The sequence below is a fragment of the Otolemur garnettii genome, unplaced genomic scaffold, assembly GCF_000181295.1.
Source record: "Otolemur garnettii isolate 467f Iridium unplaced genomic scaffold, OtoGar3 scaffold00043, whole genome shotgun sequence".
Classification (NCBI taxonomy): Eukaryota; Metazoa; Chordata; class Mammalia; order Primates; family Galagidae; genus Otolemur; species Otolemur garnettii.
In genome coordinates this window covers 12352756-12367426 of record NW_003852438.1, presented here as the reverse complement: position 1 = coordinate 12367426, position 14671 = coordinate 12352756, and the positions used below count along the sequence as shown (strand labels likewise).

General features: G+C 43.2%; 1 protein-coding gene and 1 non-coding gene across 4 annotated transcripts; one reads left to right on the top strand and one right to left on the bottom strand.

Moving 5' to 3' along the window:
• Positions 1–863: 863 nt before the first annotated feature.
• ATP23 (ATP23 metallopeptidase and ATP synthase assembly factor homolog) lies at positions 864–14628 on the bottom strand. 3 transcript variants are annotated; one of them, XM_003790597.3, is made up of 6 exons: positions 14259–14628; positions 11265–11310; positions 9867–9948; positions 6680–6817; positions 4429–4512; positions 864–1314 (listed from the first exon to the last, which is right to left on the bottom strand). In XM_003790597.3, exons 1-6 carry the CDS (start codon positions 14443–14445, stop codon positions 1111–1113), a joined length of 741 nt encoding a protein of 246 aa, XP_003790645.1. In that variant the 5' UTR covers positions 14446–14628; the 3' UTR covers positions 864–1110. The 3 variants fall into 3 exon arrangements, with proteins under 3 accessions (XP_003790645.1, XP_023369491.1, XP_023369492.1); XM_023513723.1 differs by lacking the exons at positions 9867–9948; positions 11265–11310; positions 14259–14628 and adding an exon at positions 7238–7396; XM_023513724.1 differs by lacking the exons at positions 9867–9948; positions 11265–11310; positions 14259–14628 and adding an exon at positions 6940–7062.
• LOC111725555 lies at positions 5372–5480 on the top strand. The gene has a single exon (XR_002773594.1). It is a non-coding gene; the product is annotated as a U6 spliceosomal RNA (small nuclear RNA).
• Positions 14629–14671: the final 43 nt, after the last annotated feature.

Below are 14671 nucleotides of genomic sequence, written 5' to 3'. Positions count from 1 at the left end.
AAAAAAAAAAAAGAAAAATAAACGGAGCATCAGAGGAAGATATGAAGAAGTCAACATATGTAAAATTCAAGTTCCAGAAGGAGGAGGGGAATGAAAAAAATGGGACAGAAAATGCCCAGGAGAGAAATAAAGGAGAAACTTCCCAAATCTGTGGACACAACCTTGTAATCAGTTATTAGGTTGAAGTGTTACTTTGTAATTTATATTTAATCAAATGTTCACTCTAAAGGAAGAACCCTGCTAACCTCACTGTCTTTAAGCCTCTCATCAGCTACATCTACCCGGGCATCACCATCCTTCAGTTTAGGCCCAGGGCGAGTGGCGTTTGCCAGGAGCAGGTTAAAGCAGCAGCCGTTAGAGTTACGTGGAGGACGCGGATCCTGCTGTGTTAAGAGTACAGACGATGTGACCGTGTTTTCTGAATCCAAAATTCTGATCCAGGGCATGATGAAAGATTTGAGAGTGATTATAGGAAAAATTTTATAAATACATAAAAATTAAATTAGATTGTATTTTGAATTTAATGAGCTGACTTTATTTTAAAATCTATTCAGGACTGTCTCCCGAAAATTAGGCCACATGGTCCTCACATACATGTTAAACAAGAACAGGTGAGAGGACAGCACTGACCATCGAATGAATTAGTCCCACCTTTTATCATGTCAACATCGCAATTAGTGTGCTACAGTGAGATCAGGACATTTTTCTTTAAACTTAATGTAAATACCAATAATTGTCCCTATCAACATCATATAAGGGCACACTTCACAAGTCTCATAATCAAATTTTAAAATAATCACATTTAATAAAAAAATCACAATAATAAAAATAAAACACACACGAAAGAAACAAGTACACTCTAGAAAATACAAAAATGTAATTTATTTACCTTAATTTACCAAATAGGTATAAAAATACAATTTCTGCCTTGGAGCTTAAGGCAGTTTCACTTTTTGCCATAGTGACTTTTTCCGGTCATGCTAGAATCACAGACTTCTGTGTTTTATCTGTATTTAACTGCTCATTTATGGTTTATATGCAGGCTCACTTGAGAACCATATTTTTTCCTTCACAGTCAATGAAGCTCTGTAATAGAAAATGTTATTGTCTTCATATATTTGAGTAATACCTATCACGGTTTTGAAAGTCTCTGTGGGCGTATTTTGCATACGTCTTGTTATGTGGGATCCTTCCAAAAGGTTCATGGTCATTGAAACAAGATTCAAAAACTTCGTCAACAGCCTTTTGAGCTACTTCTTTGCTGATATTCCTAACAGCCAGGATAGAAAGAACAGCTCGGTCTCGTACACAAGTCTAAAAAAAAGAAAAAGTGCATGGCTTTAATTTTATATTAAACTTTAATCATGAAATGATATATTTTGGGGTATTTTTGTTTTGTTCTTTTTTTTTGAGACAGAGTCTCAGTATGGCCCTCAATAGAGTGCTGTGGCATCTCAGCTCACAGCAACCTCAAACTCTTGGTTTTAAGTGATTCTCTTGCCTCAGCCTCACGAGTAGCTGGGACTACAGGGGTCCACCACAACACCGGGCTATTTTTTGGTTGCAGTTGTCACGGTTGTCACTGGGATGGGCTGGAACCTGCCAGCCTTGCTGTATGTAGCCGGTGCCCTACTCAATGAGCTACGGGTGCCAAGCAGTATTTTTGTTGCTGGAGTCCAGTGACACAATCACAGCTCATGGCAACCCCAAACTTCTGGATTCGAGCAATCCTCTCACCTTAGCCTCCCAAATAGCTGGAACTACAGGCACATGCCATCAGGCCTGGCTAGTTTATTTTTACTTTTTATAGACACGGGCCTTACTATGTCACCCAGGCTAGTCTGGAACTCCTAGCCTCAAGCGATTCTGCCACCTTGGCCTCCCAAAGTGCCAGAATTACAGGCATGATTCAAAATAATACAATCTGAAACACAATTAAAATTAATTTCCTCTCCTATTAATTTTTATCATTCAAAAAAGAAAATAAAGTTAATAAAGAAATATAACTTCTAAATAACAAAGCATATTTAGCTCAATCTAAAATTATTTAGATTGGTATAAGACTTCCATTTTCTCTTTTCCAATAATCTAAGATATCATTCTCTAAAGTTCAAGGCAGTGTCTTCCAAATAATATGTCTTAATGTCTTAATGTGAAAAGTCACCAAAGTTCCCAAAAACTAATTTACCTAATATTAATATTACATAGAAACTGACTAGAATTTCTCAATACTCTTACTTAATATTTTAAGAAATACAAGGTCCTGCCATTCCAATTCTCAGAGTTATTTTAACTCATTTACTTCTTCCCAGGCCAAACTAAGACTCAAAAGAAGGGCATTGGACCTTTTCCTAAAAAATAACCAGCACTGGTTTTGACAGCTGTGCCTCCTGATGGTCATCAATTTTCTTTTCCTGTTGCCAGTTCTGCCTGGGCCTGGTCAGCCTGCGGGAGCTGAGATCCTTGCTGAGGCTGGAACACAGCTAGTGCTTCTCAGCCTGCATTATACCAAACACTGACTCTGAAAACAAACCTTAGTCACAAAAGACAAGGACAAGAAGAACCCAACAGAGCCACAACTGACAAAAAGAGGCAATTTTTTCTCTCAAAGGAAAAACAGGTGCCAAAAACTTGCCTCCCGAAGCCACAGGTCTGGGAGACACAAGTGTGGACCAAATCCAGATTTACTTCTTTCCCAACATAATAAATTTCTAGTAAAATGAAAGTGTTACTGGCTCAGCGCCCATAGCTCAGTGGTTAGGGTGCCGACCACTTACCCCAGCGCTGGCAGGTTCAAACCCGGTCCAGGCCAGCTAAACAACAATGACAACTATAACCAAAAAAATAGCCAGGCATTGAGGCAGGCACCTGTAGTCCCAGCTACTTGGGAGGCTGAGACAAGAGAATCGCTTAAGCCCAAGAGTTTGAGGTTGCTGTGAGCTGTGACTCCACTGTACTCTACCGAGGGTGATGTAGTGAAACTCTGTCTCAAAAAAAAATAAAAAGTAAAAATAAAATAAAAGTGTTACTGTGCAATCTTGCAGCTACTAGACCTGCTGATTACACTTCCCAGCTGCATGCTCTACAAACAGGGCTCCACTCTAACGCTTCTTCCTGGCCACACTCCCCACATACTCCGCCCACCCAGTGGAGGAAGAGGGGACCCTGGGAGCAGCTCGAACCTACCACGAAGATGAACAGAAAAGAAACGCTCGCCCTCTATTTCTTTACCTTATCAACCGATATTTGAAAATTGTTAAATAATATAAAGTTAGCACATTTTCTGAGAACGTTTTAAACACTACTGACAACAATAACAGACAAGTGAGTCCTGCTGCCACATGCCTGAACCACATTATCCTCTTCTCTAGGGGAAGCTGACGTGAACCAGGCTACTACCCTCTCCACTGAGCCAGAACACACAGAATGTGCCAGCGACGCAGGGATTCAGGGACACAGAAGACACGTGGCAGAAGACCAGTCAGTGCCACATCACGAAGTTGTCCGGGCACAGGCTGAAGCCCACAGTCCAGTCAGAGTAATGACCCTGTCCAGGCTCCGTTCACTGAGTGCACAACTTCCATCAGTCATCACTTTGACTTTCCGCCCCCCATCCCAGAGTGGAGTTACTCTCCCCTCTGCAGAACCACAGGCCTCCCTGTGGTCCCGGCCTATGCTTTTCTGCCTAGTTGAAACTGACATTCTGAGGTTCACATACTTCACAAATCGGCCCAGCAAGCTCTTCCCATAGAAAACCTCTGACCAGCATTTCTCCTGCGGACACAGCCCCGGGTTGCTGGGGCCAGAACGGCTCTCATTCATTATCAGTCCAGGAGTTCTACACTCTCTCCCCGTCTGTCTATCAGACATCTCAGGCTTTCTAGCAGGAGAGTCTTGGCTTCTGGTGGGTTTTCTTGTGCTTTTGTTTTGTTCACAAACTCCTTCCGTCTCAGCTCAGCTCCTCTTAACCAATGGATCGAATGTGCCAATGCAAAGCTTTTCTAGTGCATCACACGCGTGCAGGTGTGCTGACAGACGGCCACCCCTTGTACTAAACTGCAGTCTCCATTCTGAAATGGATCACATTTTTTGTCTCCAAAATGCTATGATAGATTCCAAAACCTAAGTCCAGGACTGTTAGGATAAAACCAAGACAAGCTGTAACTTCACTTCCACTCCTTATCCACACCCATCCAAAAGTTTCCCAGAGTAAGATCCTAGCTCTCTATTATTAAAATCTCTCACTCGGTCACTTATGGTAACTTACCCATAATTATACGGTATAACTAAATTCCGCCTATGTTGTTTAAATGGTACACATTTTGTATTCTTTTAATTTAGGTAGTTCTAAATGTACTTCTCATTTCTTTATTCATTATTTCTGCTTGTTACACTCTTGAAGGGAGGTGAGCTCATGTTAGTTTTTACCTGATGGTGTTGTTTTAATCCAAAACGTAACCTGATTATTTCATTGACAAGTGAGCAGTCTCCACTAAGGTTGGCAGCTCGAACCTACCACAAAACACAGAAGGCAAATGAAAAGAAAATAAAGGCACATGCTCTTTACAAAATCAACCAGTCCTTTAAAAGTTGGAAAAGAATATAAAATTAGCATGTTTTTCTCAGAACAGAGTATTTGTAAGACTTTTCTAAGAGAATTTTCTTATCTCTATTGACATCAGAGCAGGCGTCTCTGAGCCACGCTGGATGATGTCAAGTTCAGTGGAGGGATGTTCAGCCACCTCCCACCAAAGGAATTTTCTGAATTTTACACTCTAGCTTTACTGACTGATTTCTCTTAGAACTAAAAGTCAGTGAGTTAGACCTCAGGGTTAAAGTCCACACTCTGTATAAGATACAAACTCTTGTAGAAATTACCAAAAAGACTTCAAGAAAGCATTCTTGAAATTGAGTATCAACATGAGTTTAAAACTGAATACAAACGACTCTCCCTGTCCAAGCACAAATATCTCTTGGACCTTCTCTCAAACCTTGGACGTTCGCGACCTTCCTCCAGGGCCTTGAGGGTGGTGTGAAACATTAAGCAGTACGAAGCACAAGGAGTCAAGGGCATTCTAACCCATCATGCTTTAAGGATGACAGCCTGGAGTTAGCACATATTTTCTAATTACTGTACTTTTAAGGTAAAAATTTCCAATTGATTATATTTTAATAGATGAAAAACTCTTAGAACTACGGATACCGGCCACATTTTTGCTAATTCATTACCAAGAGAATGGACTTCTTGTAACTTCTGCAGTAACATGACCTCATTCCTCAAGTTCAAGGTTCATAACACACTTTAACTAGCTAACAGGCATGCACTGTCATAGCACCCCAGAGGGAAACCTATTTAAAAACTCACGTGTCAATGCTCGCTTCAGCAGCACATATACTAAAAAACTGGAACAATACAGAGAAGATTAGCATGGCCCCTGAGCAAGGATGACACGCAAACTCATGAAGAAAAAAAAAAACCCTCAGGTTTTGGTCTACTCTCCAAATAATATGAATTATAATTAGATGTCCTGGGACCACTTATTACTTTCAAGGAAAATAGAAAATAAGCTAAGTTATAAAGTGTACGCTTGAGATATATATTCAGTGTTTAGTTTCTCACCGCATGGCTCTCTTCAGTTAATGAAATCCAAGTATGAAATACATGTTTCTCCAGAAACTTCTATATGTATATTTCTGGGAGCAATCCAGGTGTTTAATAAGAACTATCTTTTTATGTTGCATTTTTGAGACTATATGTTTTACTCTAGGGCAAACAAGAAACTCTACCTATGGAAAGCAACACAGCCAACTTGTCAAAAGCTCCAGTAGTAGCTCAGCGCCTATGGCTCAAGTGGCTAGGCGCCAGCCACATACACCTAAGGTGGCGGGTTCGGGTCCAGCCCTGTCCCTCCTAAACAACAATGATGGCTGCAACCAAAAAATAGCTGGGCATTATGGCGGGCACCTGTAGTCCCAGCTACTTGGGAGGCTAAGGCAGGAGTTGCTTGAGCCCAGGAGTTGGAGGTTGCTGTGAGCAGTGAAGCCACGGCACTCTACCCAGGGGGACAGCTTGAGGCTCTGTCTCAAAAAAAAAAGCTCCAGTAGTAACTCTGCCTGCCACTTACTAACTTTGGAATCTAAACAACTGCCTCATGTTAGACATACATAAAATGGAAATAATAACGGTATCTACCTCGATGGGCTGTGGTGAGACTAAATAAGAATCCACACAAACAGAACAGTCTTCAATAATTATTAATTTTTTATATCATTTATTCCACAGGAAAAATTAATAGTTTATTTTTACTAACGTCAGTCCTATTATTAGGACTTAAAGGTTATATTTACAGCAATTCTACACAGATATTTAAAATTTCTCTAGTTGTAATCTCAAAAAATTGTATATAATATTAGTTAGAAATTCGAGATTAGGACAGCGCCTGTGGCTCAAAGGAGTAGGGCACTGACCCCATAAGCAGGAAGTGGTGGGTTCAAGCCCAGCCCCAGCCAAAAACTGCAAAATAAATAAATAAATAAATAAAATTTAAAATAAAAAAAAAAGAAATTCGAGATTAAAATAGAACTACAATAGTAAAAAAAAGTTAGTTTAAATAAATTATACTTAAATGTTCAAACACAGAGTTTTTTAGGAAAAAATTTATTATCTTCTCAAACTCACCTCTGAACAGGCCAAATGCCTGACGTTGGTGAACCAGTCGACGTGAGCACGACAATGATCAAAGGCGTGGATGAGCTCGTGGGTGACAACCCTGTTCATATGGGCCTGGTTACGGATGTTATTCTGGCACAAAACGATCTAGGAGGCACCAAAATAAGAGGGGTTCAGTGACTTAGAAAATCTACTTTCATTCATAGACGCCCTTTTCTCCCACAAGCTCACCTCCCCCCACCCTCCACCCTCGACCCTGCATCACCCACCAGCCGGTCCCAGTCCTAACAGCCCAGCCTTCCCCGGGGACTAGCTTCTCTCTTTTCCCTCTGGACTGCATCTCTCAGACTAAGGACATGTACTCATGTGGCGTCCTCACTGGGCTGACTCTGCCCGTCTGCTGTGGACTCCCCAGTGCTCTGGTTCAGAGCGTAGACTTTGGAATGAAACAGACAGATACAAATTCAGCTCCAGCCCTTACTAACTTGGTGACCGTGGGCAAGTTTCTTAACCTCTCTGTGCCTCAGTTTCCTTAACTAGAAAGAGGGAAAAAATTAGAGTACCCACCTCATAGAACTGTGAGAATTAAATGAGAATATATGTAAGAGACTTCTTATCAAGGTTCTGAATGAGCAGAGAATGAATAATGACCACTGTCCTCATCCTACTATGAGGAGAGAAAAAGCCAGGGAAAGTCCTCACCAAGACCTTCAGAAAGAAGTGCAAAAGCCAGCGGCACCTGAGCAGCCCCTATAAGAATAAGAAAGATGTGAGGGATCCTCAGAGTAGCAGCTGCTGTTTACTGTGCATGCCAGACACTGGGACACACGCCAGAGACTCGACACAGTCACTCGACACTCATTGATTCAGCTAGTATCTACTGAGACCTCAAAAAGATGTATAATCTACTAATGGACAGAGAAATTAAATATTTATCAAAATGTTCAAATACATGAAATGACAGCTGCCACTAACAAAAACCCAGGCTGTCATAAGCATTTACAAGGAGAATGCCTGAGCTGGTCTGGAGGGCGGGGAAGGGATTCTCTGGGGGAGGAATGTTTGAACTGGGATCTGATGGGTGAATGGGAGTTAAATTTGAGGTGAGGAGAAAAAAGGGAGTATTCTAGGCAGAGAAAACAACATACACAAAGAGTACGGGGAGGGCTGGAAGATGAGAATGTCTGAGAAGCTGAAAGCAGGGCCAGGGAGCTGCAGCACAGAGCTGGGGTGGACATCAGAGCAGGAGAGGTCAGCAGAGGCCAAATCACTGAGACTTTTCCTTGACCCTGAGAGCAATGGGAAGCCACTGAAAGGCTGAGTTATAACAGGGGGGTGCTTTTGTTTAGTTTTTATCCTTTAACTACAGCAACAAGAATAGGGAGATGACCAAACTTAGATGCAGAGAAACCAGATGACAGTTAATGAAGTCATTCATTGCCTGGGCGAAAGGCAATGGTACCTGGGCTAGAATGGTGGGAGGGAGCGGACAGGATTCCACAGGTAAACTGGACAAAATCTGGCAGCAGATAGGCTATGGGGAAGGAATCGGAGGTACCAAGGATGATGTGTGAACCTCTGGCCCAGGTAATAGGACAGATGGTAGTACATCCGCTGAGATATGCCAAACTAAGAGACTAGATTAGGAGGATATAGGGGAGGTAAAACTCACGGATTTGGATTTGGACGTGTCAAGTCTAAAGTGCTTTTAAGACATTTAAATAGCAGTATTAAGTGGGCACTTGAGTATATGGAATGTGGAGCTCAAAAGAGAGTTCGAACCTTGGAAAATTAATGAGATCCCCTTGGCAGAATCCCCTTGGTATAAAAAAGAAGGGGCTCTAACACCAAGGATTAAGGTACTTTAACATTTAAGGATGAGCAGAGGAAGGTAAGCTAGTAAAGGAGCAACAGAAGAGTGCTGTGTACTAGAAACCAAATGTTTGGCTTGACTAGCTCAAGCTCAGGGTATGCATACAGCATGACCCAACAGTTCTGCTAGCAGGCTTATACCTCGGAGAAACTTATCACAAACGAGCACAAGCAGAAAAGGTCAAGAATACTCACAGCAGCACTGTTCATAATAACAAAGTTGGAACAATCAGTATTAAATAGGGTAGAATACCACCCAACGATGAGACTAAGTAAACCTGAGCGGTACATACAACATCATAAAAGAATCTCACGGTGTCGAACAGAAGAATCTACAATACAGTGTCATAACAATACAAAGTACTGCACATAACTCAGTATTCCACGTAGAGAGCTCAAAAGCAGGGTGCTAAGTAACATGTTTTTGGACTGTGTATGGAGATGGCAGGACCATTCGGAAAAGCAGGGAATGATCATTACCAAAGTTAGGATAAAGAAGGGAAGGGACTCCCAGAGCACACAGGTTTCTGATGTCCTGGAGATGTTCTAGTTAGAAAAATCCAGAAGGCAGTTACGCAGGCGTTCACTTTATCATTATTACTGAAAATGTACCTATGTGTGTTTCATCCCTCTGTGCGAATGAGAGACTTCACAATAAAAACTTCTTAAATGCTTAGTATGGCCAGGCACTAAGATAAATGACTTTAGAAGAGACATCTCATTTAATTCTCATCATCATTCTATAAGGTAGATAGAATCAGTCGCCATAGTTTACAGATTTCACTCACTCCCCCCAGATTTTCACAGGTTGTATCTCTTCTCAGCATGTACAGATAAGACCTGCTGTTAGCATTTAAAGCCTCCCCCATATGCCTCCTTTCTTTCCAATTCTATTTCTCCTAAAACCTCAGGTGCTCGTGTCCAGCTAAACTGGACAACATGCCAGTTCATGCCCTGTGGTTTCCCAGCTGCCGCTTCTGCTCCTGGTGCCCCTGCTCTGCCCCGGGGAGGCTTTATATCCTCCAGCTGAGGCTGTTGACATCTTGCAGTCCATCACATCACTGTCCCACTGAGGGCACTGTCCCACCACGGTAACCAAGCCCCTCCCAGAAAGTCCAGCCTGCCTCAAAGTGTATTAATCTGTATTCACGTCTCATCTCCTCTGTGAGAGTGTAAACCCCTTAAGAGTAAGAACCAGGACTAATTCATTTCTTAAAGTTCTACACAAAGTCTACCAAACAGAATGCCCAGAATGTGGAAAGTGACCAGCAAACATCAGGACAGAGGATTAAAAGGAAGGTAACAAGTTGGCAGAGACACCCACCTGAGATGTTGAGGCATCAAAACCTCCACTGACATTTCCATTACAGTCCTCACAAGAAAAGTGTCTTTCTCTGTTAACAGCACTGAAAGGCAAAAATAGAAGTACATAGGTGAGTATTAAAAAAAAAAAAAAGCAGCAGCACAGATAAAAGCAACAATGTGCAGATGCAGTGTGTATGTGGGAAACAGCCCCAGGCCAGGAGTCAGGGAGCCTCCTGGGAAAGCAGTATAACACCCCCAGGACTCAGTTTTCTCATCTATAAAATAAGAGGACTGTCTTTGCAAAACTGAATCCTAGTTCAAGTTCTATATGATTCCATAAAGCATTTGGGCAACTGATTAAGACTGCATTGGAAATATGTTCAAGTTCCTGCCCTTGTGCCAGGATGTCAAGAATGGGACATCAGAAGCCACTTCCTTTAGTCCCTTCAAACTTATACAACATCCGGAAGGCTTCTACACAGTAAGCTGAGATTTCTTCTCCATTAAGAACAACATCTGCGGCCAGGCACGGTGGTTCACGCCTGTAATCCTAGCACTTGGAAGGCCGAGGCAGGTGGATTCCCTGAGCTCACAGGGTCAAGACTAGCCTGAGCCAGAGCGAGAAGACCTCATCTCTAAAAATAGCCAGGCATTGTGGCGGGCGCTTATAATCCCAACTACTTGGGAGGCTGTGGCAAGAGAATCACTTAAGCCCAAGAGTTTGAGGTTGCCGTGAGCCATGACACCACGGCACTCTACCAAGGGAGACATAATAAGACTCTGTCTCAAAAAAAAAAAAAAAAAGAAAGAAAGAAAAAGAAAAAGAAAAAAGAACATCTGGCCAGGTGGGGTGCTCATGCCTGTAATCCCAGCACGGTGACAGGCTGAAGCGGAAAGATTGCTTGTGCTCAGGAGTTCAAGACTTGTCTGAGTGAAAGTGAGACCCTGACCCCACAAAAAGTGTAAAACCAAGCCAGGGACCATGGTGAACGCCGATAATCCCAGTGACTCAGAAGGCTGAGGCAGCAGGATGGCCACAGCCTGAGTCTCAGGTTGCAGTGAACTATGATGACACCACTGCACTCTGCTCAGGGCAGAGGGTGAGGCTCCATCAGAACAATGTTCAGGCTAGAGTAGTAGAAAGTCCAGGTTTGATAATTACTTACAAGAAAGATTTTGAGTATTATCTTTACTAAATTCCCAAGGTCAGTAGTATACCCTGGAATTGAGTTAGTTATGGTAGAAAATGTCCACAGAGAACAAGGCCTGTCTGGAGAGAAGGCAGCTAGTCGCCACCATCTGTCCTATGGAAACGGCTTCATGACCAGAAGTGAGGAAGCTGAAGCAGTTCCAGTTTGGGGGAGGGCTGTTTTTAACAGCCAGAACGTAAAGCAGCACCTCAGAAAGATGTACTTACCAACCTGAGTATTTCATAGCATCAAGCAGAAGTTTGACATATGGATCTAGAAAGAGATTGATTTAATTCAGTAAGCTAATTGGAAAAGGTAGCAGCAGTTAAATCACCCAAATAGCAGCAAATCATCAAAAAATAAATTATAAAGATGTAATACTATCTTAATACTGGTAAAAATTGGAATGAAAAGACAAGCTAAAATTATCAAAATAAGTCTTTACTTAAATATTAATACAAATTCCAAGCCAGGACCCCAAGCACCTGAGTCAGTATCAAATATGCTTTTAGAGGCCATTTTTGGTTAAATGATGAAATATATTTTATTACAGTAGCTAGCAAGAGACTGAGGAAATTCTGGACCACATTCCTCAAAATGAACAATCCACACTGTCCTGGTCAGACCACGCTGGGAACACCACGCCCCATGTGAGTACCAACCACACTCTAAATGACCTTCCGCAGGAGACGGTCACTAGAATAGTGCAGAACTATGTTCAGTGAGAAGCAAGAAAGGATTTGGGGATTGAGAAAGGAGAAAGAAGACTTAACCAGAACCAAAGCAGTTTCCAGTGGTACAGGGGTGCCATGTGGGAAGTGTCTCTGTCATTGTATCTTCAAAGGGCAGAGCAAGGACCAAAGAGTGGAAATTACCTATGACAGATTCGACGTAGTATGACAAGGGACTTGTCCTCCAATTAAAGTTGTTGTAGAGGAGCAGACTCAAAGAACAGGTAACCTGTTCCAGGAGAGGTCTAGGGACTAGCTGGTCAGGGACAGCACTGAGGTTTTCCCATGTGGGACAGGAAGGCCTGGATGATTTCTGAGGGCCGTTCAACTTCTAAGGCTCTATGAGCCTGCGACTGTTACAGGAAAGTACAATAAACCCAAATGCCTCTAATATCAACTTTTCACAAAGGCATCTGAGACTATACATGCACAGCAAATTATGTGACATAATTCCTCCCAAAAAAGAAAAAGAAACCAAAGTTTAAAAAAAAAGCTAAAAGCAAAAACAGGTGAGTAAAAGAACAGTGGTATGAGATGAGAAAGTTAGATACAGGTCACTGCTTTAATGACCCCGCTGCCTCTTAAGAATGTGAACAGTAGAATAATTATTATTAAAAATAAGTATTATTAATTTAGTGTATATCAAATGTCAGGTACCATATTAAGTGCATTATTGTTTACACAATTAAGAGAATTTTACAAAGTTGATATGGTTTCAAAATTCAGTAGTCCCCTTGCTTAAAAAAAATTTAATAAATACAAAACTTGCAGGTAGCACTGCGGTTTGGAACTTCAAAAAGAACCTGCAACAGTACTTAGAATAAATTTGCTTTTCAGAAAAACAAAAGGTCTCCCACAAGGCCAGGTTTCTCCCATCACCCCTGCCCAAAAATACAATTTTAAAGGTTCAGGTTGAGGGCGGTTGATTCCTACAGGAGCACCCTACCTTCCTCACATCCCACCTATTTCAACTTGTCCTCCACCTTGTGGCTCTTGCACTGTAAAAACAGCCTCCCTTTATTCAGCTCCTAATACTCTGGTACTTTACATTCATAAATTCTATTCCCCACAACAACCCTAAAAGAAGTATCTTTATCCCTTCCCCTCCTTTTTTACAGATATGGATAGAAGGGATCCGAGAGACTGCCACTCTTCCACATCTAATGAGGAAAGAGACCAGCATCTGAACTCACATCTGACTCTGAACCCCACGCTGAAACACCTCAAATAGGCAGAGTCCTTGCTCATCTTTGTGTCTCTCCCCACCATTGTCCCACCCTTTATCCTCTACTCTTCTTCCTCTCCCCTCCCTTGAATCTCAACACCTAGGTAATCCCAAGAACCCTGGAAAACCTTGGGTGGTTGACTTCTGAATTGTGACTGGCCAGCTATAAAATAGAATCCTTGCTTTGGGACAAGAACATTTAAGACTTTGGGTTTCCGCCAGGCACAATAACTCACAGCTCACACCTCACACCTGTAATCCTAGCACACTGGGAGGCCAAGGATTGCGGATTGCTTGAGCCCAAGAGTTCAAGACCGGTCTGAGCAAGAGCAAGAGAGAGACCATGTCTATAAAAATGGTCCAGCATTGTACCTGGAGTCCCAGCTACTCAGGTGGCTGAGGCAAGGGGATAGCTTGAGCCCAAGAGTTTGAGGTTGCTGTGAACTGTGATGCTATGGCACTCCACCAAGGGCGGCAAAATGAGACTGTCTCAAAAAAAAAAAAAATGATTTTGGTTTTCCAAATGCATCTTAAGTAAACTGAGGAAGTCTATGTCAATGTTAAAGGAGTTAAGAAATCAAAAAATAAAAATAAAATTTAAAAAGGGAGTTAAGAAATCTTCTCCAGTGTGTTGTTCCTGAGACCAGAGAGAAATTGGTCAGTGGGTAGTTGTGTCCCCCACAGCAATGGGTCTTAGCCTATTCGGGGTCATTGGTCTCTTTGAGAAAATGAAGAAACTATGAACTCTTTCCCCCAGAAAAAATGCACTTAGACACATACACGCATACAATTTCACAGACTTTTCCCAGGATTTCTACGCTCATTCACACATGAAGGTTAATGCCCCTTCCAATGAAGGGTAGGTTGTAAAACTGCTGCTTTTGCACTGGCAGCAATATATGCCTCAATTCACGCCGCTCTTGAAAACTCTGTCTCACTCCTACCCTAAAGTCACCGTGTTGCTTACATAAGAAATCAGAGGATCTGCCAGAGCAATGACTGTGACTGTAGCAGACAAACTCCCAGTCTGACGTCCTCGTTCATTCCACAGGCGAAAGTGTTTAAAGGGGACAACTGAGTCCCAGGCCACCAACGCCGCCCCCATGATGCCCAATCTGCCTATACTGCACTGAGGGGCTGGAACCCGACCCACCCAGCTCCGGGGAAGAACGTGCAGCCCCGGCCAGGGGTGCCCAGGCCCTTCCCGCCCGCCCAGTCTCAGACACCACCCGGCCGACCCCCGGTCTCCGGGTCACGGCTCCTACTTGTCTCCAGCGTCTTCAGTAGCATGAGCTGGCACTTCTGGTTGCTGGTGAAGAAGCTGGAAAGGAACCCCCGCTGAGAAGTCCCCTGGTCCGGCTGCTCGGGGAAGACCTGGCACGGGACGTGCCTCTGCTGCAGCTGCTCCCCCGCCGCCGGGCCCGAGCCGCGCTCATTCGGACCTGCCTCCATACCGCCCGCAGACCTCGCCGCTGCTTCCTCCTGGCTTGGGCGGTCCGGGGTGAGGCTAGGAAGGGTAATCTCGCTTCCGCCACCCAGACTGTCCAGGCCCTCCCTCGGCAGAGCAGACAGACAGCAGCGCTGGACCAAAGACTTTGGGCCGGATCCAGCTCACAGCCTGGCGAGGTACGCCGGGCGGGGCGAGGTGAGAAGTCAATGTGAGAGCAGAAGCGCGGGG